The sequence below is a fragment of the Pollachius pollachius genome (assembly GCF_949987615.1).
Source record: "Pollachius pollachius genome assembly, chromosome: 14".
Classification (NCBI taxonomy): Eukaryota; Metazoa; Chordata; class Actinopteri; order Gadiformes; family Gadidae; genus Pollachius; species Pollachius pollachius.
The window spans coordinates 191,938-217,368 of NC_136947.1; the positions used below are offsets into that span (position 1 = coordinate 191,938).

Here is a 25,431-nt window from a genome sequence, read left to right on the forward strand (position 1 = left end):
AATGGTGGTATGTATGTTGACAGTCTGCGCTTATGGAATCAGAAACATGGTTTTGAATAAATGAATGGAAAACGAGTCTTGTTTTGATTTTTTTCAGAAATTTGGATTGCAGTTCAAAGCTACGTTGGAGAATGTCACCAACGTAAGGCCAGTGGGAGAGGACTTCCGATGGTTTCTGAAGGTAGGGCAGGATGGCGTGCTGATTCGCATTTTTTCATTAACTTTCCAGAAATGTATATTATGTATATCATGCCTCCTTTCGGACTTCAACGATGCTTGATTAAACAATGAGTAACACATCACCAAGGCTTTGATGTTAGCCATGACCTGCAACTAGCCGCATGCTTACAATGTCTTTACATTACACTTCCTCAGTACATACTGAACTCCTTCTACTTACTTAATGGTAATAGTTATGTTTTTTCACCCCCATGCCCTTGATAATGACTTGATATCCATATAGCTCAAATGTGGAAGCTGCGGAGAAATTCCAGATAAATGGCAGTACATAAGCCTTATGGTAAGTCTTATCATATTGGTTTCTATAATATACATTGGATGATGTAACATTTAGCATAGGTTTACCCTGTAATTAACTGTTCTAGTCTCAGGACACACGTGTCATTATTCGTTAAGTCACGAACCAAAAATAATTCCAATATCTATTTACCAATATTCCAGCAATAAGCAATGCCTTCATGTACTGATAGAAACATTTAGTGAACAAAAAGCTGTCACAACTGGGGCTAAATATTATTAAATAGTAAGCCATTGAAACATGAACATGCCTGATGTAACTGAGAATGACTGATAATAATAATAATAATAATAATAATAATAATAATGGATGCATTTGTTTGTATAGGAAAGTACGCCCCTAAAGGGAGGAAGGGGCAGTGCCAGTATGGTTCAAAAGTGTAAACTCTGCTCCAGGGAGAACTCTATAGGTAGGTCTATTACCCCCTCCATAGGTAGGCCTATTGCCCCCTCTATAGGTAGGCCTATTATCCCCTCTATAGGTAGGCCTATTACCCCCCCTCTATAGGTAGGCCTATTACTACCCCTCTATAGGTAGTTCTATTACCCCCTCCATAGGTAGGCCTATTACCCCCTCTATAGGTAGGCCTATTACCCCACCTCTATAGGTAGGCCTATTACCCCCTCTATAGGTAGGCCTATTACCACCCCTCTATAGGTAGGTCTATTACCCCCTCCATAGGTAGGCCTATTACCCCCTCTATAGGTAGGCCTATTACCCCCCCTCTATAGGTAGATCTATTACCACCCCTCTATAGGTAGACCTATTACCCCCTCTATAGGTAGGCCTATTACCACCCCTCTATCGGTAGGCCTATTACCACCCCTCCATAGGTAGGCCTATTACCACCCCTCTATAGGTAGGCCTATTACCCCCCTCTATAGGTAGGCCTATTACCCCCCCTCTATAGGTAGGCCTATTACCACCCCTCTATAGGTAGGCCTATTACCCCCTCTATAGGTAGGCCTATTACCACCCCTCTATAGGTAGTCCTATTACCACCCCTCTATAGGTAGGCCTATTACCACCCCTCTATAGGTAGGCCTATTACCACCCCTCTATAGGTAGACCTATTACCCCCCCTCCATAGGTAGGCTTATTACCACCCCTCTATAGGTAGGCCTATTACCCCCTCTATAGGTAGGCCTATTACCACCCCTCTATAGGTAGGCCTATTACCCCCTCTATAGGTAGGCCTATTACCACCCCTCCATAGGTAGGCCTATTACCACCCCTCTATCAGTAGGCCTATTACCACCTCTCCATAGGTAGGCATATTACCACCCCTCTATAGGTAGGCCTATTACCCCCTCTATAGGTAGGCCTATTACCCCCCCTCCATAGGTAGGCCTATTACCACCCCTCTATCGGTAGGCCTATTACCACCTCCTGCTGTGGTTGGGTAGCTGTTCTAAATATATGATGCATTATGTAATATCGGCCTCATCTTTTATAGTCCTATCACCATTCGTGTTCACAGATATTCTCGGGGATACGATCACTCCTTACAATGTGAGTCCAAGTTACCCCCTTTTGCACGTCCCTCACCTTTTTATTATTTTAACGCCATGAGAGCATTTTAAAGAGTTTAAAATGGAAAACAGTTGGCACACATAAGCAATGTTCACACACACACACACACACACACACACACACACACACACACACACACACACACACACACACACACACACACACACACACACACACACACATATTTTGGTAAACAAAACCAAATCATGCTTTCCAGTAATGAGTTTGACGTCTCAGAATGCTGCTTTGTAGCCTGTTGTCTTCCTCCTCTCGTCTCCGTGTGTGATGTGAAGATAGAGGACAGCGAGGCCTTTAAGACCATGGTGCAGTTCGAGTGTCGAGGGCTGGAGCCGGTGGACTTCCAACCACAAGTGAGACCGACCGCTGGAGTTATGTTAAGAAAAAACAAGTTCTGTTGTTTTAACCATGGGCCTTCAGAGGTCCTGTATATTATAAACCCTCAAATCTGTTAATGAATTAAGATAAATTCATATATCAAAGTGACGTTATGCTATTGCAGTTATCTACATGCAATATTCTTAACACCAAGGTTGGTGGTTTAACCAGAGATCAGCTGACGCTCCCAGCCTCCCACAGAGGGCCGTTGTAATGATGTTCTGCTGGACTGTAATCCCCTCCTAGGCTGGTTTTGCTGCAGAAGGAGCAGAGTCTGGCACCAAGTTTCCTGAGATTAATCTACAAGAGAAGGTAAATGCTGTTTTGTGGAAGCTATTTTTTTGCAGATAAAGAGACATTGTATTGATTTTAAGGGCGATTCATTCTAATTGATAGGTAGGTATACTTTAGTTAACATGGTTTACATATCTTCATATGGATGATTAGGTGTAGTTGAGTATGCATCATAAACACATATTCAATCAATATGTAGGAATACTTAATGTATGTAGTTTACATATATTCAATCAATGTGTAGGAATATATTTGAATGTACAAAGTTTACAGATCTTCAAAACAATGTGTAGGACTACTTTAATGTACATAGTTTACAGACCTTCAAATTGATGTGCAGGCCTATTCAAACGTGCTGAAGTTGAGCTCCTTGTTGTTGGTATAGTCATGACGTTATCAAACCTTTCAGGATTGGACGGACTACGATGAGGAAGTGGCTGAGTCGGTGGGCGTTTACGAGGTTACACATCAGTTCACCAAGCGTTGAAAAACCAAACAAAACAACCAGATCAAGTGACAAGAGGACCGCGATGGCGAGGCTGATCAGTGAAGCTAGATATTCACACACCGGCTTTCTGTCAACCGGGACTCTCGTTCGGAGATGGTATCTTGAGGTTTGCGACACAATTGGATTGGATATCGTGGATTCAACAGAATGGACTGGGCTTTCACTGGTTCAATCAAATTTGACAGTAAAAAACAACAACTAAGCAGCATGAATGGGAATCCAAGTTTGAATAAATACAAACAAATAAAAAACAAAACTTGTTTTGACTTTTAATATGTTTTTATATTTTTATTGTATTAAGTTAATAACTGAAACCATGACTACTTTTGAAAAATGTTCAGCAATTCAGGATGAATTATGAAGTGAAATGAAATATAAATTCAGGATTGATATCAAGCTAGTATTCACTCATATTGCATGTAATAATCGTGGAGGTCTGCCTGCGCACTAATACTGCGCAGTTCGCCATTTGTTTACATGGAAGGGCAGTGCATTGTGGGATATCTGTGAGCAAAGGTATCTGGAGGGCTGCGATCTGTCACCACACTGCCGATGTTGCGCCTCTCTTCGCTACCTACATATCACATCATCCGAAGAGGAATCATGGCTCAGCAAAAGAAGAACAGAGTTTTCGTCATTGGCGTAGGAATGACAAAGGTATGGGTAATGTGTTGATCTGTGTAGTTACTAAAGTGTAGCTCAACATAATCGAGAAAAAGTTGTCTGTTTTACATCTTGTACAGTCCTACACTGGCACTTTTTTCTTGCAATTGTTTTTCAATTGATATTACTGTTGTTTTTTAACTTTTTATGTCGGTATTGCAGACGAATTATATATGCATACCACAAAAGTGGACTTGTGAGTGATATGGACTCGCAAGGTTTCTAAGTCCAAGGCTGATTGTAAACGCGTATCTGAACTGTGTGAAGGGTCACCATCACCCAATTTACTTATTACTAAGCAGTTATAGTTACAGTTACAGCTACTTAACGACAACACGTCCTTCGACTGAAGACACACTATTTTATTTTAGGTTCACCTGTGGTTAAGCTTTGAAAATCACAAATACGAGGTGTTCTCACCTCTTAATGAAAGTTAATAACTAACTAAGCATGTCAAAACCAGGGAGTTCGAAGAATCTTTCAATTAGTATAAAACAGATTCAAATCTTCCTTCCATTACAATTTTCTTATTTGAAAAGCATGTTTTTTTCGTTTGTTTAATTATTGTGTTATGTAGCCGTAGATGAAGATGAGCTTATTACCATTGACACAATGACCGCAGGACAAAACAGTCTGATACGACAACACGATGGGAATAATTATATGTGTAACTTGTAGTTCGAGAAGCCGGGATCCAGAGAGGACTTTGACTACCCTGAAATGGCCAAGGAAGCAGGTGCCCTTTGCCACACTAAATTCACACACAATTCGTTTAGAAATGAATATGCCTTTTTATACAGTCCATACAAGTACATATGACAGTAGATGTGCAAACTGAAGTATTTATGTCGCTCTAACCAGGACAAAAGGCCCTGGCAGATGCTGGGGTTCCATATTCTGCCATTGAGCAGGCCTGTGTAGGCTACGTCTATGGTAAGCCTCTACAACTGACTGGAATGTGGTGTGATATCATTATTCATATATCTAAACTCCATTAATATGTTACCCTGAATTATTTATACCTGCAAAATGGTCAAATCGTTCTCCCATTTGCTGTTTGCAGGTGTTAACTTACGACACTGCTTATTAATATTCCATCACTATTATTCACATAACTTCAAAACACAATGGGACCTTTTCTTATTCTGTATAACTGTATTTACATTTAATTTTTTCACATATCTTACTTTTATATATCACAAATAATTGCTGCAACCATGGACGTGTGTTGGAAATAAACGTTAAATCTAGAAACAAATAAGTGCCCCCTCCTATTCTCCCCCTGGTCTTCGTTCTTGAGCCTCTGACTCTGCCCAGCTCCCCGTTTCAAACCCCCCAAGGTGGCTCTTTGGTCTAACTCAGCGCCCCCCCCCTCCCCCAGGGGACTCAACCTGCGGTCAGAGGGCCATCTACCACGGCCTGGGCCTGTCAGGCATCCCCATCATGAACGTGAACAACAACTGCTCCACGGGCTCCACGGCGCTCTTCATGGCCCGCCAGCTGGTGCAGGGAGGCAAGCGCCGCCGCCGCCGTCTAGTTCTGTACTTAGAGCCACAACGGGGGTTTTAGTGTGTTGGTTGTTCATTGTTTATCGGCGCTTGGACTCCAAACATGAATCAAACTCCCCGCTCTCGTAGGACTGGTGGAATGTGCACTGGCTCTCGGTTTTGAGAAGATGGAGAGGGGCTCTCTGACGTCTAAGGTATCTAACCCAACACCTGCTTCTTCCAAACATGAGTACCTATTGTTCTAGCAATGCCTTTATGATTGATACGGCGTAAAGAACATCGCTTGGGGACCCTTTGTGGGGTTCCGATTAGAATACTCATATACTCATTAATAATCAGCATAGCGTAGTATAGTATTTTATCCGAAAGCACTTACAATACAACACACTGAGTGCATCAATGCTTAGCATGCATGCCCCCAGCGGGAAACCAACCCTCTTGCCCCCTCTGATCATCCTGCCGGCCTTCTTAATTTACCCCCAATCTCTTGACCTGTGGCTGTGGCCATATCCACACCACGCCTGCTAAATATAAAACCACATATAAAACCAACGTACATTTTCCATCTACACTAAAATGGTGTTTTCCATGTTTCAGTTCATGCCTTCTCTTATGCACATGTCTAGAGAAGACCGCTTGTGGCTGGTTCAAACCACACATTACGGCTCCACTAAAACGCCAGACTGGCCTTGTCAACCTCCTCTACTTGTTTGTAAATGGGTTTCTGGTGAGCGAACAGAAAGCGCTCCTTGCGTCCTTGAGCCAGTGTCCACGGTGCAGCTCATGACTCCCACCCCCCTATGCCCGCCCAGTACATGGACCGCACCAACCCCATGGACCGCCACATGGAGGTGATGATCAACCGCTACGGCATGGTGCCCGCGCCCGCCGCCGCGCAGATGTTTGGCAACGCCGGGCGGGAGCACATGGAGAAATACGGTGAGCTCAATAACCGTTGATAACAGTCATGAAGGCGCACGGATGTGACTTTAGCAGAAGCGCTTTTGTTGGCAGTTCTGTGTTTGTTATTCAATTTTAGTTGTAAGTCAATGTGACATTCTTTTTTTTTTTACTTAAAGGTACAAAACCAGAGCACTTTGCCAAAATTGCATGGAAGAACCACAAGCATTCAACCAACAACCCGTAAGTTGCAGAAGAGTCAGCTCTCTTCCCCAATGCAGTTGTAAATTCATATGATTCCCATGCAGTTTGGTTAGGAGCTCCATATACAGTACTGCAGTCACCTATGTTGTCAACATAGGAGCATTAGTATCTATTTAAACATGTGCGTGTGCGTCTGTGTCTGTGCTTGTTCGTGTGCTTGCACTGTGCGTAGCTACTCCCAGTTCCAGGATGAGTACAGTCTGGATCAGGTCATCAACGGCAGGAAGGTGTTTGAGTTCCTCACGCTGCTGCAGTGCTGGTGAGTGACGCACCGGCCGACACCACAGTGTTACAAAACCACAGGGAGGAACCTGACTAACCCCGGTCCTGACTAACCCCCCCCCGGTCCTGACTAACCCGCGGTATTGACTAACCCCCCCCCGTGGTCCGGACTAACCCCCGGTCCTGAACCCGTGGTCCTGACTAACCCCCGGTCCTGACTAACCCGTGGTCCTGACTAACCCCCCCCGTGGTCCTGACTAACCCCCGGTCCTGACTAACCCCCCCCCGGTCCTGACTAACCCGCGGTATTGACTAACCCCCCCCCGTGGTCCTGACTAACCTGTGGTCCTGACTAACCCGCGGTCCTGACTAACCCCCCCCGTGGTCCTGACTAACCCGTGGTCCTGACTAACCCCGGTCCTGACTAACCTGTGGTCCTGACTAACCTGTGGTCCTGACTAACCCGCGGTATTGACTAACCCCCCCCCGTGGTCCTGACTAACCCCCGGTCCTGACTAACCTGTGGTCCTGACTAACCCGCGGTCCTGACTAACCCCCCCCGTGGTCCTGACTAACCTGTGGTCCTGACTAACCCCCGGTCCGGACTAACCCGTGGTCCTGACTAACCCCCCCCGTGGTCCTGACTAACCCGTGGTCCTGACTAACCCGTGGTCCTGACTAACCTGTGGTCCTGACTAACCCGTGGTCCTGACTAACCCGTGGTCCTGACTAACCCCGGTCCTGACTAACCCATGGTCCTGACTAACCCCGGTCCTGACTAACCCGTGGTCCTGACTAACCCGTGGTCCTGACTAACCCCCCCTGTGGTCCTGACTAACCCGTGGTCCTGACTAACCCCCCCCCGTGGTCCTGACTAACCCCCGGTCCTGACTAACCTGTGGTCCTGACTAACCCCCCCCGTGGTCCTGACTAACCCCCCCCCGTGGTCCTGACTAACCCGTGGTCCTGACTAACCCCCGGTCCTGACTAACCTGTGGTCCTGACTAACCCCCCCCGTGGTCCTGACTAACCCGTGGTCCTGACTAACCCGTGGTCCTGACTAACCCCCGGTCCTGACTAACCCTAACCTCCCCGCTGGCCCAGCCCCACGTCGGATGGCGCCGGGGCGGCGGTGCTGGCGAGCGAGGCCTTCGTCCGGCGCCACGGGCTGGAGCAGCAGGCGGTGGAGATTGTGGCCCAGGAGATGGTGACGGACCTGGCCAGCACCTTCCAGGAGAACAGCTGCATCAAGATGGTGAGAGCCACAGCTGGATGCACGAAGCTCCACCCAACCTCGGTGGTCCAACCTTTAAGGGCGGTCGATAGGAGTCCTGCCTGGTGACCCCCCGGATCGCCTCGTCGTTGAACACACACTCTATTGTCCGTCTGTCGGTCCGTCTGTCTTCAAGTGTGGGGCACGGACACTTTCTACACCCATTTATGTTACTAACTAGATCATTACTTTTGATTATTAAGTAATCATTATATATATTATCATTATATTTTCATATCCTGGAACCTCAAATTAACTTAGAACATTTATTATTGTATTCAGCGTTGAATAATGTTTGACTGAGATAAGCAAACTGATTAGATGTTACCCTAAAATGTGTACCCTAAACGATCGTGTAATAGTTTGCACCCCTATTGGATGAGATAGATAGTTTGAGGTCTGGGGTTATGGCCGATACATGAGGTGCTCTTTTACCTTTGTAGCAAAACAGAGGAATAAGTTTGCTTCACTTGCGTCCCAAATCCACTGTTAAACCAAACTGAACCGCCTGTTCCATACTCTGTGGAGCTGCTTTTGACCCAGGGTCCAACCTGGGTCAAAAGCACCAGTCTATATTTTTCATCAGTACATTATTCTTCCAAACATCCCATTCCCAAATCAAAAAGAGCAGGCATAGGTATAACAGTCCCTTCAGAAAAACGTGATTATGCGATCGCATAATTCAACGCATTATCAGCCAAAGTCCGCATATTCATGCGGGGGCCGCATTTTTTCAAATATGCCGCACTTTCACAGCATAAATTGCCGATTTCCACGCAAAATACGCGGGGCTTGCATGATTTCATAATCCCCGCATTTTTGTTGCAAAACAGTCATATATCTTAGCAGAAAGTTGAAAAATGTTGCGTTTACTTCACACAGGAGCAGCCATTTCCCCCTGTTGCCATGGGAACGTTATGAAGTGACGTAATTACGCGACGTGAACGTCATCGAAAAGCTGCATTTTTCGCAAGTTCCCGCAATTTCATTGCATAAAATTGGATAAATATGCCGCATATTTCATTGCATTTTTTAAGAAAACGTGCCGCATAATCAAGGATTTTTGGCCGCAACAATCACAAAAAAACACCGCTTTTTTCTGGAGGGACTGGTAACAGAAAGAGCAATTCCTACAATAATAGCACCCCTTTGATTCAGTGGGGCCCCTCCCACTAACCGACCCCCTGTGATGGCTGGGGGGGCCCCCCTCCCACTAACGCTGGGCCCCGCTGCTGTCCTCAGGTGGGCTACGACATGAGCCGCCTGGCCGCGCGGAGGGTCTTCGCGGCGGCGGGGCTGGAGCCCGGTGACGTGGACGTGGTGGAGCTCCACGACTGCTTCTCGGCCAACGAGCTGATCACCTACGAGGCCCTGGGGCTCTGCGCAGAGGGTCAGTCTCCCAGCATGCACCTGTGTTCTGATGGCGTTAGTGCAAAGCGAGTTGGGTTAATCAGCTGCTTAATCTTACTTTAAGTGATTCAGTGTTTAGACGTTGGGGGGGGGGGTCAGGAGGCCTGCAGGACGCTGCAGGAGGCCTAAAGGCTGGCCCGGGTCTGGGACCCAGGACCTCTCAGCTGGGGGTCTCTCTCCGGAGGGAGCAGGCCGTCCTGGGGGGTTACGGCCCAGGGCTGCTCAGTGTACGGTCCCCTGGTGTTAACACGCTCCTGGTGTTCTTAGGCAAATCGTTACACACACACAAACATAGGCAAATAAATGTAAACACTCACCTAACCAAACTGTCCTGTTTGGCGACCGAGGTTCAACAACAGCAACGATAACAACCAACAGTCAGTTTAGGCTTGAGGCTTAATTATGGACCCCCCAGTCGCTCCGACGCCGTCCTCAACCTTTATGGTTCTGTGTCGGGTTTTAGTGAGCGGACCAATCACAGCCCTTGCTGCTGCCGCCTCGACGCAAGGTTAACATTTCTGGGAGGCGCACGCCCGGCCCTTGAGTTGGAGGCAAGGAGGGTCCGCAGGGACGTAAGGGGTCCGTAGCCCCCTTGCGCTGGGTCGGGTGGAGCCATCCCTAAGCCTTTAGATTCAGCCCGGGGCCCGTCCAGGCTCCAGTTCTGCAGTAGTTATGTATTGTTATGTATATAGTTATGTATAGACTGTATTGGTTTAACTGTTTGCATAAAGGCCTATACAATATACATAGTAAATAAGTAATTAAAGCTTTGTTTGTGTACCACTTATATAAATAGTGTGTGTTGATAATTATCAACAGACTGTGAGGTAGCAGAGAACACAAAAACAATGAAAAGTCAGTTAAAATGAAACTGATTATGTCAACAGAATGAGGAAGGAGGTAGGAGGAAGGAGAACCGCAGGAACAACAAGGAGGTCTACGGGGATTCATTTTCTAACTATTTATTTATTGGTTGACCTTATTGGTTCTTCTTTGTTTTCCTCCCCCCCATTCCCCCAGGTAAAGCGGGGGAGCTGATTGACCGGGGGGACAACACCTACGGGGGGAAGTATGTGGTGAACCCCAGCGGCGGCCTCATCTCCAAGGGACACCCCCTGGGAGCCACAGGTACGCCTAGCCTCCTCACCGCTAGCCACAGGTACGCCTAGCCTCCTCACTGCTAGCCACAGGTACGCCTAGCCTCCTCACCACTAGCCACAGGTACAACTAGCCTCCTGACAGCTAGCCACAGGTACGCCTAGCCTCCTCACCACTAGCCACAGGTACGCCTAGCCTCCTGACAGCTAGCCACAGGTACAACTAGCCTCCTGGCAGCTAGCCACAGGTACGCCTAGCCTCCTGACAGCTAGCCACAGGTACAACTAGCCTCCTCTCCGCTAGCCACAGGTACAACTAGCCTCCTGACAGCTAGCCACAGGTACAACTAGCCTCCTCACCGCTAGCCACAGGTACAACTAGCCTCCTGACAGCTAGCCACAGGTACAACTAGCCTCCTCACCGCTAGCCACAGGTACAACTAGGCTCCTGGCAGCTAGCCACAGGTACAACTAGCCTTCTCACAGCTAGCCACAGGTACAACTAGCCTCCTGACAGCTAGCCACAGGTACAACTAGCCTCCTCACAGCTAGCCACAGGTACAACTAGCCTCCTCACAGCTAGCCACAGGTACAACTAGCCTCCTCACAGCTAGCCACAGGTACAACTAGGCTCCTGGCAGCTAGCCACAGGTACAACTAGCCTCCTCACAGCTAGCCACAGGTACAACTAGGCTCCTGGCAGCTAGCCACAGGTACAACTAGCCTCCTGGCAGCTAGCCACTAGTGGCCATCATCAATGTAATGTGCCAGTATGACACAAACCAAAGGTATCTGCAGGAAACCCACTGAAGACAGAGGGGGGGGGGGCCGGAACATCAAGGAGCTCAGGTCCCAGTAGGATCTCGTGTTCATCAGAGGCCCAGCAACGAATGTTCACTAAGAGTAGTGAACGTTCAAGAGAAAAGTAGTAGTCAATAAAAGTAGTCAATAAAAGGCCATATACTGCCAGGGTCGGTGTGACACATTACTTGAGGGTGAACAAATAGTTTGCTCAAAAGTCTCCTCAAACAACATAGAAAAGACTGAAAAATGGCGTGGCATGAAGCAGCGATTCGAGTGTGCCCTACTCATCCTTAGTTGTTCATGAAAATGTTTGAATGAAAATTTTCCATGAAGAGAAGGACTGTCTTGAGTGGCTGAAGGTGAAGCACCACTTGAGACACATACGGGAGGAGAGGACATACACCGGCCATAAGGAGATGCTGAGAAAGAGGGGGAGGAATCTGAAACCAGCGGTCTCTGTCACTGCAGACGAAGCCTGTGGTGAAGGCCCTGTTCATCACAGCAGCACAGAGAAACTCAACAGAGAACTACCGTTATTGGTCTTAAAGATCCCATATCAGGCTTTTTTGGGGTTAATAATTGCATTTGTGGGTACAAATAGAATAGGGTTAAATGCCTGTTGGCTAAAAATACCCCTTATTATTCTCAAACAAATGCCTAAAAAGCATGAAATCACCCCTTTAAGTCCCTAGGACTTGGCTGTGGCTTTATTAGTGAGGGTTTCACCTGCGGTCCACCAGGGGGCGCCACTGTCTCATCTAAAGGCCTCCACAGAGGGTAGTTCAGCCTGCGTGTGAGCAGGCAGCCTGGCCGGTGTAGGCTGCTGGCTGGGTCATAATCCCTGGTGGTATTAAACCCAGCAGGCCTCCTGTTCTGTGACTCCTGATGATTAGAAATATCCAGCGCAGCTTACCAGGAAAACAAAGTACAACAGGCATAGGGATGAAAGGAACACACACACACACTCACACACACTCACACACACACACACACTCACACACACACTCACACTCACTCTCACTCTCACACACACACACACACACACACACACACACACACACACACACACACACACACACACACACACACACACACACACACACACACACACTCACACACTCACACACTAACACTCACACACACACACACACAGAGTCAAAGGCTAATTTGTGAGAGGATGATTGGAAAGCCAAAGCGTCATGGACGAGTGTTTGTTGATTGATTGATTGATTGGTTCTCATCGTTGCCTACTCCTCCAGTCCTTTGCTGTGCTCCATCCGTTCCGTACATTCCTCCAACAGAGAATAACAACAACTCAATATTTAAATCTTCTCGCCTAAATTAATACCTTTTTGCAAGCCTCAGGGGAAATCTTGACTCACAGAATTCCCGAGTGCAGCAGGAAACTGGGAAACGTAAGGCTTCAGGGGATCAGCTGCTCCCCAAATCGACAAATTACAGTGAATTCCTCCATGTCAACACACAGCCACCTCCTCCCCCGAGGGCCCCCTGCACAGAGGCCTCCTCCTGGGGGCGGCTCTGTCAGGAGCCCCTTCATCGCCCTGATGCTCCTCCTCCTGCTCCCCCTCCTCCTCCTCCCCTCCTCCTCCTCCTCCTGCTCCTCCTCCTCCTCCTCTTCCTCTTCCTCCTGCTCCTCCTCCTCCCCCTCCTCCTGCTCCTCTTCCTCTTCCTCCTGCTCCTCCTCCTCCTCCTCCTCCTCCTCCTCCTGCTCCTCCTCCCCCTGCTCCCCCTCCTCCTCCTCCCCCTCCCCCTCCTCCTCCTGCTCCTCCTGCTCCTCCTCCTCCTCCTGCTCCTCCTCCCCCTCCTGCTCCTCCTCCTCCTCCTCCTCCTCCTCCTCCTCCTCCTCTGATTCCTTCCCGTTCCTCCCGTCCCAGCTGCGTGCTGCCCAGCAGGTCCCTGTTGCCGGTCTCCTCCTCGCTCACACTGCCTAAGCGCTAAGGCGCTAAGGTGCTGACCTTTGACCCCGGCATCGGGTTGAGTAGGGATTTCCACGGCCGATTAACTGACCCCGTGAACTCCGTGGTGAGGACACGCGCGCACACACACACACACTCGCACACCCCAGAGACCCCAGAGACCCCAGAGACCCCAGAGACCCCAGGTGTTGGGAGACATGGGAAATGGCTTTCATTATAATCCCGTCACGAGATCTCGGCTCCAACTGTTTGTGATAACCGGCGCACCGTTTACCCGTGTTGAATATTATACGTTGTGATTATAGTTATAATGAAGCATCGACTCTGTGTTAGAGAGAGAGTGCTTGAGATATCACACTGGGCCATGATGAGCGGTCGATTGGCCTCTTGTAGAGAGAGAGAGATTTGACTGTTTATTTTATTGTTCACCTGCTTTGGCAATGCAAATGCATATTTCTCATGCCAATAAAGCCTTTTTTGAATTGAGAGAGAGAGAGAAAGAGGGAGAGAGGGAGAGGGGGAGAGAGACACCCACATATTGAGCAAGAGAAGGAGAGAGAGAGAGAGTCAGTCCTCTGGCTCATTGGGATAATGGGCCAAACGCTTTAGCCCATTATCCCGCTGGGCTAAAGCGCTTAGCTCCAGCGCTAACACGCGGCCGCTCCCTTGCCCCGTCGGGGAGGGAGCTCTCAGATTAGGAGTCGTGCTGTCGCCCAGTCGAGGGTAAAGAACCAAATCTCCTTCATTTGGGCGCCAAGAAATGGCCGGCCGAGAATTAGCAAGGCGTCTGAGGATTAGCATTTGGATTATGGCGGCGTAGCTAGGCGACTCTAGCGCTGTGATTTGGCACTTCCATAATAGCGGGAAAGTTGGCAAGGTAATCAATTTGTTTCAGTGAAATTGCATTCTTGTGCAACATCGGTGTGTGTGTGTGTGCGTGTGCATGCTAACATGAAGCCTGGTGGCCGGGAGGATGACCTTCGTATTCCCCGCCATCACGGCAACGGGGTTCAATATAAAAAAATGATATATAAGGGGATGGAATATAGTGTTTATCACAGGGCCCAGGGTGACAATCTGCATACGTTCATCACACAGAGCGCGGGACCACACACACTAATACCTCCACAACCGCACCTCGAACAAAACAAGGCGCATTTGCGGTTTGTTTCGCCTCAAGGCGAACGCGCGTTATCAATGTGATAAATAAACCATTGAAAGGACACCGAAAAATACAGGCCAGTCACCTGACCAACACATTTCTTTGAAAGGACATTTTGTACCATTTTTGTGTCTTGTTTGTTCTATTTGTGTGTTGTCATTAGTACACAGGGAATGGCTGAAGAGGAGTGTGTTTGTGTATCTTAATTTACCTAACTGCCTTTAGAAACCTTAAGTGCTTTTCTAGAACGACAGACGGCAACAACATTAGCAGAGCGCCAGCAGCCGGTCAGGTGAGGAGAGCAGTTGGCCTCACACAAACATGGCCTGGTGTCAATGTGAGGGCCGTCCCACACGCTGCAGCCTGATTGGTTCATACCCAAGGTGCCACGCACGCACGCATTCACTCAATCACTCAATCACTCACTCACTCACTCACTCACTCACTCACTCACTCACTCACTCACTCACTCACACACTCCCTCTCAGAGCTTGGAGAGGATCTGTCTAACACCCCCCCCCCCCCCCCCTCCTTTGGAGTGGACCTGTCTAACCCCCCCTCGCTTTGAGTGGACCTGTCTAACCCCCCTCTCTCTTTGAGTGGACCTGTCTAACCCCCCCTCGCTTTGAGTGGACCTGTCTAACCCCCCTCTCTCTTTGAGTGGACCTGTCTAACCCCCCCTCGCTTTGAGTGGACCTGTCTAACCCCCCTCTCTCTTTGAGTGGACTTGTCTAACCCCTCCCCCCTCTCGGACCCCCTGTGGCCCCGGCCTGGCCCAGTGTGCTGACCTGTCTCACCCCCCCCCCCCCCCCCAGGCCTGGCCCAGTGTGCTGACCTGTCTCACCCCCCCCCCCCCCCCAGGCCTGGCCCAGTGTGCTGACCTGTCTCACCCCCCCCCCCAGGCCTGGCCCAGTGTGCTGACCTGTCTCACCCCCCCCCCAGGCCTGGCCCAGTGTGCTGACCTGTCTCACCCCCCCCCGGCCCAGTGTGCTGACCTGTCTCCCCCCCCAGGCCTGGCCCAGTGTGCTGACCTGTCTCAACCCCCCCCCCCCGGCCCAGTGTGCTGACCTGTCTCCCCCCCCCCGGCCCAGTGTGCTGACCTGTCTCCCCCCCCCAGGCCTGGCCCAGTGTGCTGACCTGTCTCCCCCCCCCAGGCCCGGCCCAGTGTGCTGACCTGTCTCCCCCCCCCCCCCGGCCCAGTGTGCTGACCTGTCTCACCCCCCCCCCCGGCCCAGTGTGCTGACCTGTCTCACCCCCCCCCCGGCCCAGTGTGCTGACCTGTCTCACCCCCCCAGGCCTGGCCTAGTGTGCTGACCTGTCTCCCCCCCCCCCGGCCCAGTGTGCTGACCTGTCTCACCCCCCCCAGGGGCCTGGCCCAGTGTGCTGACCTGTCTCACCCCCCCCCGGCCCAGTGTGCTGACCTGTCTCACCCCCCCAGGCCTGGCCCAGTGTGCTGACCTGTCTCCCCCCCCCCCCGGCCCAGTGTGCTGACCTGTCTCACCCCCCCCCCCGGCCCAGTGTGCTGACCTGTCTCACCCCCCCCCCGGCCCAGTGTGCTGACCTGTCTCCCCCCCCCAGGCCTGGCCCAGTGTGCTGACCTGTCTCCCCCCCCCAGGCCCGGCCCAGTGTGCTGACCTGTCTCCCCCCCCCCCCCGGCCCAGTGTGCTGACCTGTCTCACCCCCCCCCCCGGCCCAGTGTGCTGACCTGTCTCACCCCCCCCCCGGCCCAGTGTGCTGACCTGTCTCACCCCCCCAGGCCTGGCCTAGTGTGCTGACCTGTCTCCCCCCCCCCCGGCCCAGTGTGCTGACCTGTCTCACCCCCCCCAGGGGCCTGGCCCAGTGTGCTGACCTGTCTCACCCCCCCCCGGCCCAGTGTGCTGACCTGTCTCACCCCCCCAGGCCTGGCCCAGTGTGCTGACCTGTCTCCCCCCCCCCCCGGCCCAGTGTGCTGACCTGTCTCACCCCCCCCCCCGGCCCAGTGTGCTGACCTGTCTCACCCCCCCCCCGGCCCAGTGTGCTGACCTGTCTCACCCCCCCAGGCCTGGCCTAGTGTGCTGACCTGTCTCCCCCCCCCCCGGCCCAGTGTGCTGACCTGTCTCACCCCCCCCAGGGGCCTGGCCCAGTGTGCTGACCTGTCTCACCCCCCCCCGGCCCAGTGTGCTGACCTGTCTCACCCCCCCAGGCCTGGCCCAGTGTGCTGACCTGTCTCCCCCCCCCCCCCGGCCCAGTGTGCTGACCTGTCTCACCCCCCCCCAGGCCTGGCCCAGTGTGCTGACCTGTCTCATCCCCCCCCCGGCCCAGTGTGCTGACCTGTCTCACCCCCCCCCCGGCCCAGTGTGCTGACCTGTCTTCCCCCCCCCCCCGGCCCAGTGTGCTGACCTGTCTCCCCCCCCCAGGCCTGGCCCAGTGTGCTGACCTGTCTCACCCCCCCCCCGGCCCAGTGTGCTGACCTGTCTCACCCCTCCCCCCCAGGCCTGGCCCAGTGTGCTGACCTGTCTCCCCCCCCCAGGCCTGGCCCAGTGTGCTGAGCTGTGCTGGCAGCTGCGCGGGGCGGCGGGGCGGCGGCAGGTCCCGGGGGCCCGAGTGGCCCTGCAGCACAACATCGGCCTGGGGGGGGCCGTGGTGGTCACCCTGTACCGGCTGGGGTTCCCCCTGGGGGCCAGCGGGTGAGTCCCTCCCTCCCCCCTGTTTGCATTGTGTGTAATGTGTGTTAATGTGTTCATCTGTTGTATTCCTTGTCACCATAAGAGCTGTAATGTGTCCAGTTCCTGCGCGCGGCCCTCCCCCACGGGGTGTGATGAGCCTCTGCGTACCGGGCCGCGGCGTGGGGCGCCCCGACTGACCTCCAGGCGTTGATCAACACTTCTGATGTTGTTTGTTCACATCGGCTATTTATTATGATCTTCACACTATCCCTAAACTCATAGCTGTATATATCTACAATTATTAGTGTACTGTATATATACAGTATGCTAATAATATATAAAGTATTTTCCTCACCCTTCAGGATCTTTATTTTAAGCTTATAACCTCACTCGGTTGGTATGACAACGCTGTCCCCTGAGAGTGAGCTGAGGCCAGTACCGGAACACAGGCTGGCCTCCAGAACCACAGCCGGTTCCTCTTCTAGTACCTCCAGAACCACAGCCGGTTCCTGTTCTAGTGCCTCCAGAACCACAGCCGGTTCCTGTTCTAGTACCTCCAGAACCACAGCCGGTTCCTGTTCTAGTACCTCCAGAACCTTGTTCCCTAACACAGGATGCATCACTAAAGCCTCCAGACTCCAGGGATTCTAAAAGAACTGCTGAAGCATTGAGTCCGGCCTTGGCCCTGTTGAAGAACCTTAAGTCTAGTGTGTACACTTGTTCTTTCGTCCCCCTCTCTCCTTCCTCTCTCTCTCTCTCTCTCTCTCTCTCTCTCTCTCTCTCTGTCTCTTGTTCTCTCTCCTATCTCTCTCTCTCTCTCGTTCTCTCTCTCTCTCTCTGCGTCTCTCGTTCTCTCTCTCCTTCCTCTCTCTGTCTCTCGTTCTCTCTCTGTCTCTCTCTCTCTCTCTGTCTCTTGTTCTCTCCTATATCTCTCTCTCTCTGTCTCTCGTTCTCTCTCTCTTTCTCTGTCTCTCGTTCTCTCTCTCTCTCTCTCTTTCTCTCTCTCCCTGTCTCTCTCTGTCTCTCGTTCTCTCTCTCTCTCTCTGTCTCTTGTTCTCTCTCCTATCTCTCTCTCTCTCTCTGTCTCTCGTTCTCTCTCTCTCTCTCTCTCTCATTCTCTCTCTCCTATGTCTCTCTGTCTCTCGTTCTCTCTCTCTCTCTCTCTTTCTCTCTCTCTGTCTCTCATTCTCTCTCTCTCTCTCTCTCTCTCTATCTCTCTCTGTCTTTCGTTCTCTCTCCTATCTCTCTGTCTCTCGTTCTCTCTCTCCTTTCTCTCTCTGTCTCACGTTCTTTCTCCTTTCTCTCTCTGTCTCTTGTTCTCTCTCTCCTTTCTCTCTGTCTCTCGTTCTTTCTCCTTTCTCTCTCTGTCTCTCGTTCTATCTCTCCTTTCTGTCTCTGTCTCTCGTTCTTTCTCCTTTCTCTCTCTGTCTCTCGTTCTCTCTCCTATCTCTCTCTGTCTCTCGTTCTCTCTCTCTGTCTCTCGTTCTCTCTCCTATCTCTCTCTGTCTCTCGTTCTCTCTCTCCTATCTCTCTGTCTCTCCTATCTCTCTCTGTCTCTCGTTCTCTCTCTCCTATCTCTCTCTGTCTCTCGTTCTCTCTCTCTGTCTCTTGTTCTCTCGTTCTCTCTCTCCTATCTCTCTCTGTCTCTCGTTCTATCTCTCCTATCTCTCTCTGTCTCTCGTTCTCTCTCTCCTATCTCTCTGTCTCTCCTATCTCTCTCTGTCTCTCGTTCTCTCTCCTATCTCTCTCTGTCTCTCATATCTCTCTCTGTCTCTCGTTCTCTCTCTCCTATCTCTCTCTGTCTCTCGTTCTCTCTCTCCTATCTCTCTGTCTCCTTTCTCTCTCTGTCTCTCTCTCTCTCTCTCCTATCTCTCTCTGTCTCTCGTTCTCTCTCTCCTATCTCTCTGTCTCTCGTTCTCTCTCTCCTATGTCTCTCTGTCTCACGTTCTTTCTCCTTTCTCTCTCTGTCTCTTGTTCTCTCTCTCCTATCTCTCTCTGTCTCTCGTTCTCTCTCTCCTATCTCTCTGTCTCTCGTTCTCTCTCTCCTATGTCTCTCTGTCTCTCGTTCTCTCTCTCCTATCTCTCTGTGTCTCTCGTTCTCTCTCTCTCTCTCTCTCTCTCTATCTCTCTCTGTCTTTCGTTCTCTCTCCTATCTCTCTGTCTCTCGTTCTCTCTCTCCTTTCTCTCTCTGTCTCTCGTTCTCTCTCTCCTTTCTCTCTCTGTCTCTCGTTCTTTCTCCTTTCTCTCTCTGTCTCTCGTTCTCTCTCCTCTCTGTCTCTCGTTCTCTCTCCTTTCTCTCTCTGTCTCTCGTTCTCTCTCCTTTCTCTCTCTGTCTCTCGTTCTCTCTCCTATCTCTCTCTGTCTCTCGTTCTCTCTCCTATCTCTCTCTGTCTCCCGTTCTCTCTCTCTGTGTCTCTCGTTCTCTCTCCTATCTCTCTCTGTCTTTCGTTCTCTCTCCTATCTCTCTGTCTCTCGTTCTCTCTCTCCTTTCTCTCTCTGTCTCACGTTCTTTCTCCTTTCTCTCTCTGTCTCTTGTTCTCTCTCTCCTTTCTCTCTGTCTCTCGTTCTTTCTCCTTTCTCTCTCTGTCTCTCGTTCTCTCTCTCCTTTCTGTCTCTGTCTCTCGTTCTTTCTCCTTTCTCTCTCTGTCTCTCGTTCTCTCTCCTATCTCTCTCTGTCTCTCGTTCTCTCTCTCCTTTCTCTCTCTGTCTCTCGTTCTTTCTCCTTTCTCTCTCTGTCTCTCGTTCTCTCTCCTATCTCTCTCTGTCTCTCGTTCTCTCTCTCTGTCTCTCGTTCTCTCTCTCCTATCTCTCTCTGTCTCTCATATCTCTCTCTGTCTCTCGTTCTCTCTCTCCTATCTCTCTCTGTCTCTCGTTCTCTCTCTCCTATCTCTCTCTGTCTCTCGTTCTCTCTCTCCTATCTCTCTGTCTCCTTTCTCTCTCTGTCTCTCGTTCTCTCTCTCCTTTCTCTCTCTGTCTCTCGTTCTCTCTCTCCTATCTCTCTCTGTCTCTCGTTCTCTCTCTCCTTTCTCTCTCTGTCTCTCGTTCTTTCTCCTTTCTCTCTCTGTCTCTCGTTCTCTCTCCTATCTCTCTCTGTCTCTCGTTCTCTCTCTCTGTCTCTCGTTCTCTCTCCTATCTCTCTCTGTCTCTCGTTCTCTCTCTCCTATCTCTCTGTCTCTCCTATCTCTCTCTGTCTCTCGTTCTCTCTCTCCTATCTCTCTCTGTCTCTCCTATCTCTCTCTGTCTCTCGTTCTCTCTCTCCTATCTCTCTCTGTCTCTCCTATCTCTCTCTGTCTCTCGTTCTCTCTCTCTGTCTCTTGTTCTCTCTCCTATCTCTCTCTCTCTCTCTGTCTCTCGTTCTCTCTCTCTCTCTCTGTCTCTCGTTCTCTCTCTCCTATCTCTCTGTCTCCTTTCTCTCTCTGTCTCTCGTTCTCTCTCTCCTTTCTCTCTCTGTCTCTCGTTCTTTCTCCTTTCTCTCTCTGTCTCTCGTTCTCTCTCCTATCTCTCTCTGTCTCTCGTTCTCTCTCTCTGTCTCTCGTTCTCTCTCCTATCTCTCTCTGTCTCTCGTTCTCTCTCTCCTATCTCTCTGTCTCTCCTATCTCTCTCTGTCTCTCGTTCTCTCTCTCCTATCTCTCTCTGTCTCTCCTATCTCTCTCTGTCTCTCGTTCTCTCTCTCTGTCTCTTGTTCTCTCTCCTATCTCTCTCTCTCTCTGTCTCTCGTTCTCTCTCTCTCTGTGTCTCTCGTTCTCTCTCTCCTATCTCTCTCTGTCTCTCGTTCTCTCTCTCCTATCTCTCTCTGTCTCTCGTTCTTTATCCTTTCTCTCTCTGTCTCTCGTTCTCTCTCCTATCTCTCTCTGTCTCTCGTTCTCTCTCTCCTATCTCTCTCTGTCTCTCGTTCTCTCTCTCCTATCTCTCTCTCCTCTCGTTCTCTCTCTCCTATCTCTCTCTGTCTCTCGTTCTCTCTCTCCTATCTCTCTCTGTCTCTCGTTCTCTCTCTCCTATCTCTCTCTGTGTCTCTCGTTCTCTCTCTCCTTTCTCTCTCTGTCTCTCTCTGTCTCTCGTTCTCTCTCTCCTATCTCTCTCTGTCTCTCGTTCTCTCTCTCCTATCTCTCTCTCTCTCTCCTATCTCTCTCTCCTATCTCTCTGTCTCAGAGCTCGTCTAGCGGCCGCTCCCACCAGCGCAGCTAGCGGCCTGGAGGAGTTTAAAGCCTATGGCGTCTTTCAAGAAATCGAGAAAAAACTGCAAGAGGTAAGTCTAACAAACAAAGTCCACAGCCAAAATGGCAGATCTTCACTCTTCTTCATCATTGAGTGGGTTCTTTGTGATGACTGGTGGTGGTGGAGGTGTTGGTGGAGGTGGAGGTGGAGGTGGTGGTGGAGGTGGTGGTGGAGGTGGTGGTGGAGGTGGAGGTGGAGGTGGTGGAGGTGGTGGTGGTGGTGGTGGTGAGGATAAAGTTCATGAGGTTCTTAAGTTCAGGTATTTTATTGTCAGTAACACAGAGAAACTCAGGATTAAGGTGGGCACTGAAGTCTCCATCAACCAAACAAATCAAACTAGCATAAGGCCGTCGCTATAGCCGGTAAGCCCCCAGCAACACAGCATTAAAAAAAACCAGATATTCCATATTATTTAATCAAATGTAGTCCTATCTCACAAACGACACATCATGCAGCATTGAGTGGGTAATCACTGGATTGGCATTTACTGGTAATGAGAAATGCCCCGATGTTTCTACTGAAGCTCTTCAATCATACGCCACCTCTCCCGAGGAAAGATACTTTGTCAATTAGTCAGTAAGATTGATAGACCGCTCAACATGTGGATCCTCTCTTGCAGCCCAACAGTTCAAAGTGGACAACCATTTCCAGATGGACAGTGAATATGATTGTTTGTGTGTGTGTGTGTGTGTGTGTGTGTGTGTGTGTGTGTGTGTGTGGACCAGTGTAGTCCTCATAGTGATCTAGTAGATGGATGTCTTGGGGGGAGGGGGGTCACAGTTCTGATTGATCCTCTCTACCCTGGAGGTCGAATGATCGTGATGGATTGCCGTTCTCGGTCGATGTGAAATATGAGAGAGATTTGTGCCAGGGGCCGTCTTCGATGGAGGCCTTAGTTTTGTTAGTTTTATGGCTGATATTTGGATTCTATTTGATGTCAAATTTATTGTATGTTTGTTGCTGTTTATGCGTGTTGTAATTGATGGGCATTTTATTTCATGTGTGTTCTATTGTATGCGTGTTGAAATGTATTTGTCTTCTATTTCATGTTTCATGTGTTCAATGTTATTCCATGTTCTATGTTGTTATTGTCAATTCCAAAATATGTGCAAGACAAACAGCAGAATCTAGATTGCGTTTCTCTCTGACCCCCGCTGCATCTGTGTTCTGTTTCATGTGTGTTCTGTTGATTGTGGGATCTGTGTCGTGTGTTCTATTGAATGTGTGATGTGTTTCATGTGTGATCTGTGTGATGTGTGTCTGTGTGATGTGTGTCTGTGTGATGTGGGTCTGTAGAAAGGGGAGGAGCTTGTCAAGAAGGTCCGAGGAGTGTTTGCCTTCCAGGTGAGCGACGGGCCCGAGGGGAAGGACGGCCGCTGGGTTGTGGACGTGAAGAACGGCAGCGGCTCGGTCACCAACGACCCGGGTATGGCCCGCGCTCTGGGGAAGGATGGTCTGCACCTGAAATAGGAAGTGAACGAATTGAACCAGGGGGGATTATTGATGCATGGGACCACATGACATGGCCATTGGTGACATGACCACACACACACACACACACCTCTTAAAGGACAATATGTGCCACGATGGAGACGGATTCTCATGGGTTTTGGACTGTGACAGACTGTCTGCACTTGATCAGTGCCATGACATTGCACATGCCACCCTTACGTCAAATAGTTTTCCATCAATAAGGCAGTGTGTGGTTTAAATAGCGGTCGATTTATTGTATACACAGCCTCCACATGATGTGGCTGGCCGGCTGTATTCCTCACAGACTGCTTTACATTCAGAGGCCTCTGGCTCGACATGTCTTCTACGGCCGTAAACCCTCATGGCGGCTGGGTGTTTGGCGGCCTCGTAGCCTGACACTCCGTTTGTTATGGAAGTCACAGTAGAGTGGCCAAGTCCGGCTTCACGAATACACTAAACGGCCTCCATTACTTTTAATTCATTTATTTTTTCGTTATTCCACCGTGTTACAGAGTCCATTGTATTTGTACAGCTCCGTGTCACATACACTGTCTCATAGGCTCTACAGGCCCGACACTGACCCCCTTACCCCAAACGACGGCGTGAAAACGTTGTAAAAGCCCGGAGGGAATGACCCCGGAGGCCAACCGGGCAGAAACCACGGTCGAGGAAGAGAACTTTAGTTCATTAAAAGAAGGACAAAATCGATCACAGGCTTGCAGTTGCCTTTTTATGATTTTAGTTTTTATTGTCTGTTTTCTCCCGGCGACTCACACAAATAATGCTTTAAATAAAACAAGTGGCTTACTTTGTGCCTTGGTTTAATGACCGCTTTTTAAGCCTTTTAGAGCAGTGCAGCTCTAAATATTTATTTTCAAAAAGTTAAATGAATAAAGAGTCAGATGTTATTTTTAGGATACTTCCGTTAGCCATTTATTTCATTCAAATGAATTAACAGTTTTCCAAATGTTATATTCTTTGACCTGTGGGCCATGTTACACCTTATACTTCTCATTTTCACTTGAAAACCATTGTGTTCTTTATTGTCTTGTCGTGGTGTATGCTCAGGAACGAAGGCTGACTGCACCCTCAGCATCGGAGACGAGGACCTCCTGGCCCTGATGACCGGGAAGCTCAACCCTCAGACGGTAAGGCTCCTTAAACAGCCGGTGTATCGCCCTCCTCCAGGGGAGCCTTGCTCCAGGCTGTTGCCTTGGGTACCAGGCTGTTGCCTCGATTAACAGGGTGTTGCCTCGTTTACCAGGCTGTTACCTCGGTTTCCAGGCTGTTGCCTCGGTTTCCAGGCTGTTGCCTCGTTTACCAGGCTGTCGCCTTGGTTTCCAGGCTGTTGCCGTGCCTGGAGACTCGCTGCCGTGTTCCAGCACATGTCCGAGTTTCACAACCTCCTTTAATCCTGAACCTGGACCCTTTAACCCTCCCAACCGGAGCCGCTGGCGGCCTTCCCAGCCAGGGCAGCCATGTCCGACATCAACATCAGAATCCAGAGTCCGTACCAATGTGAAACATGTCTTATTCAGGGACCCTCTCTCCCTCTCCCCCTCCCAGGCCTACATGCAGAAGAAGCTGAAGATCAGCGGGAACATGGGCATGGCCATGAAGCTCCAGAGTCTGCAGATTAAACCCGGAGAGGCCAAGCTGTGAGCCGGGTCACATGACCTCCGGGGTCGTGGAGACTGTCAGCGTCGCCGTGGCCTCAGTCCAGCAGCGCATCCTCTACCTTCCTCTCGTCATCAAGGGGGCATTTCTCTCCTACTGGTTTATAAAGAATCAAAGTTGTGTTGCTCCTTTTTAATAATCCAGGGACCACTGTTTTAAAAACGGCCAACAGTGATGTTCAACCACAGCCCTAATGATGTTGGCCATTCAAGTCCCTCTTTGTTGCACACTCTGTCTGGCAGAGAGCTTACTAGGATGTTCTAGCCATGCACCTTGAAAAGCTTATTGTGCGTCAAATGATGAAAAGCTGATGTATGAATCGGAATCATGAACACTGTATTTTATGGAAAGAAGAATGAAAATCTGTGAATGGGAAACGCACCACGACAAGTGACAAAATAAAGAAAATACTTTGAATCATGTTTCTCCTTCTTTTGCTGGCAAAATAGATAATTGCACAAAATGAACAAATGCGCAAATAACTATTCCTTTTTATGGTTTAAGTTGTTATCCGTGACATTTTATATGTTGGCTGTTAAATCAATCATCGTACCAAGCTGATATCTGTTGCTCTATAGGAGTCCTGTTGGGTTTGGTGATGCAAAACATACGATTTGTCTTCAATCACCAACCTGGGATTCGAGGCACTCGAGCATAACAAACATACATCATTGTCTCCCGCAGTCTCGCATGCACCCCTGTGGACGTTGCCTTGCTTCTCCCTGTCCACTGCATTGATTTTCTGTGAATCAATCTCGGTGTTTCTTTGCCTTGAATGTGCGTCCCAGGACTAGATCCGTGGGGTGTCGTATTCCGGGATGGGCAGGTCGTGGTGAATGCAGATGAGTCGAACACGTCAGCCATGCTGATCACAGAGCTCATGGTGATGCTAGTTGATGTTCTTCAACAGTG

General features: G+C 50.0%; 2 protein-coding genes across 3 annotated transcripts; both read left to right on the forward strand.

Moving 5' to 3' along the window:
* The first annotated feature begins 21 nt into the window (after positions 1-21).
* Positions 22-3,507, forward strand: czib (CXXC motif containing zinc binding protein). Its single transcript, XM_079751182.1, has 7 exons — positions 22-181; positions 464-520; positions 866-947; positions 2,019-2,050; positions 2,365-2,442; positions 2,714-2,779; positions 3,171-3,507. The coding sequence occupies exons 1-7, from the start codon at positions 65-67 to the stop codon at positions 3,246-3,248; spliced, it is 510 nt and encodes a 169-aa protein (XP_079607308.1). The 5' UTR covers positions 22-64; the 3' UTR covers positions 3,249-3,507.
* Positions 3,508-3,792: 285 nt separating this feature from the next.
* On the forward strand, positions 3,793-24,936 carry scp2a (sterol carrier protein 2a). 2 transcript variants are annotated; one of them, XM_079751166.1, is made up of 16 exons: positions 3,793-3,926; positions 4,611-4,668; positions 4,794-4,865; positions 5,314-5,445; positions 5,570-5,634; positions 6,253-6,379; positions 6,520-6,583; positions 6,777-6,863; positions 7,931-8,081; positions 9,342-9,489; positions 10,530-10,637; positions 17,019-17,175; positions 21,304-21,400; positions 22,666-22,795; positions 23,911-23,990; positions 24,409-24,936. In XM_079751166.1, exons 1-16 carry the CDS (start codon positions 3,822-3,824, stop codon positions 24,502-24,504), a joined length of 1,677 nt encoding a protein of 558 aa, XP_079607292.1. In that variant the 5' UTR covers positions 3,793-3,821; the 3' UTR covers positions 24,505-24,936. The 2 variants fall into 2 exon arrangements, with proteins under 2 accessions (XP_079607292.1, XP_079607293.1); XM_079751167.1 differs by having other exon boundaries at positions 21,331-21,400.
* The last annotated feature ends 495 nt before the right edge of the window (positions 24,937-25,431 follow it).

Coding starts and splice junctions, on each gene's coding strand:
- czib (XM_079751182.1), top strand. CDS start 65: ATGGAAAACGAGTCTTGTTTTGATTTTTTTCAGAAATTTGGATTGCAG. Junction 182..463: donor ACTTCCGATGGTTTCTGAAG/GTAGGGCAGGAT, acceptor ATATCCATATAG/CTCAAATGTGGAAGCTGCGG. Junction 948..2,018: donor CTCCAGGGAGAACTCTATAG/GTAGGTCTATTA, acceptor TCGTGTTCACAG/ATATTCTCGGGGATACGATC.
- scp2a (XM_079751166.1), top strand. CDS start 3,822: ATGTTGCGCCTCTCTTCGCTACCTACATATCACATCATCCGAAGAGGA. Junction 4,669..4,793: donor TGAAATGGCCAAGGAAGCAG/GTGCCCTTTGCC, acceptor CGCTCTAACCAG/GACAAAAGGCCCTGGCAGAT. Junction 6,584..6,776: donor AAGCATTCAACCAACAACCC/GTAAGTTGCAGA, acceptor CACTGTGCGTAG/CTACTCCCAGTTCCAGGATG.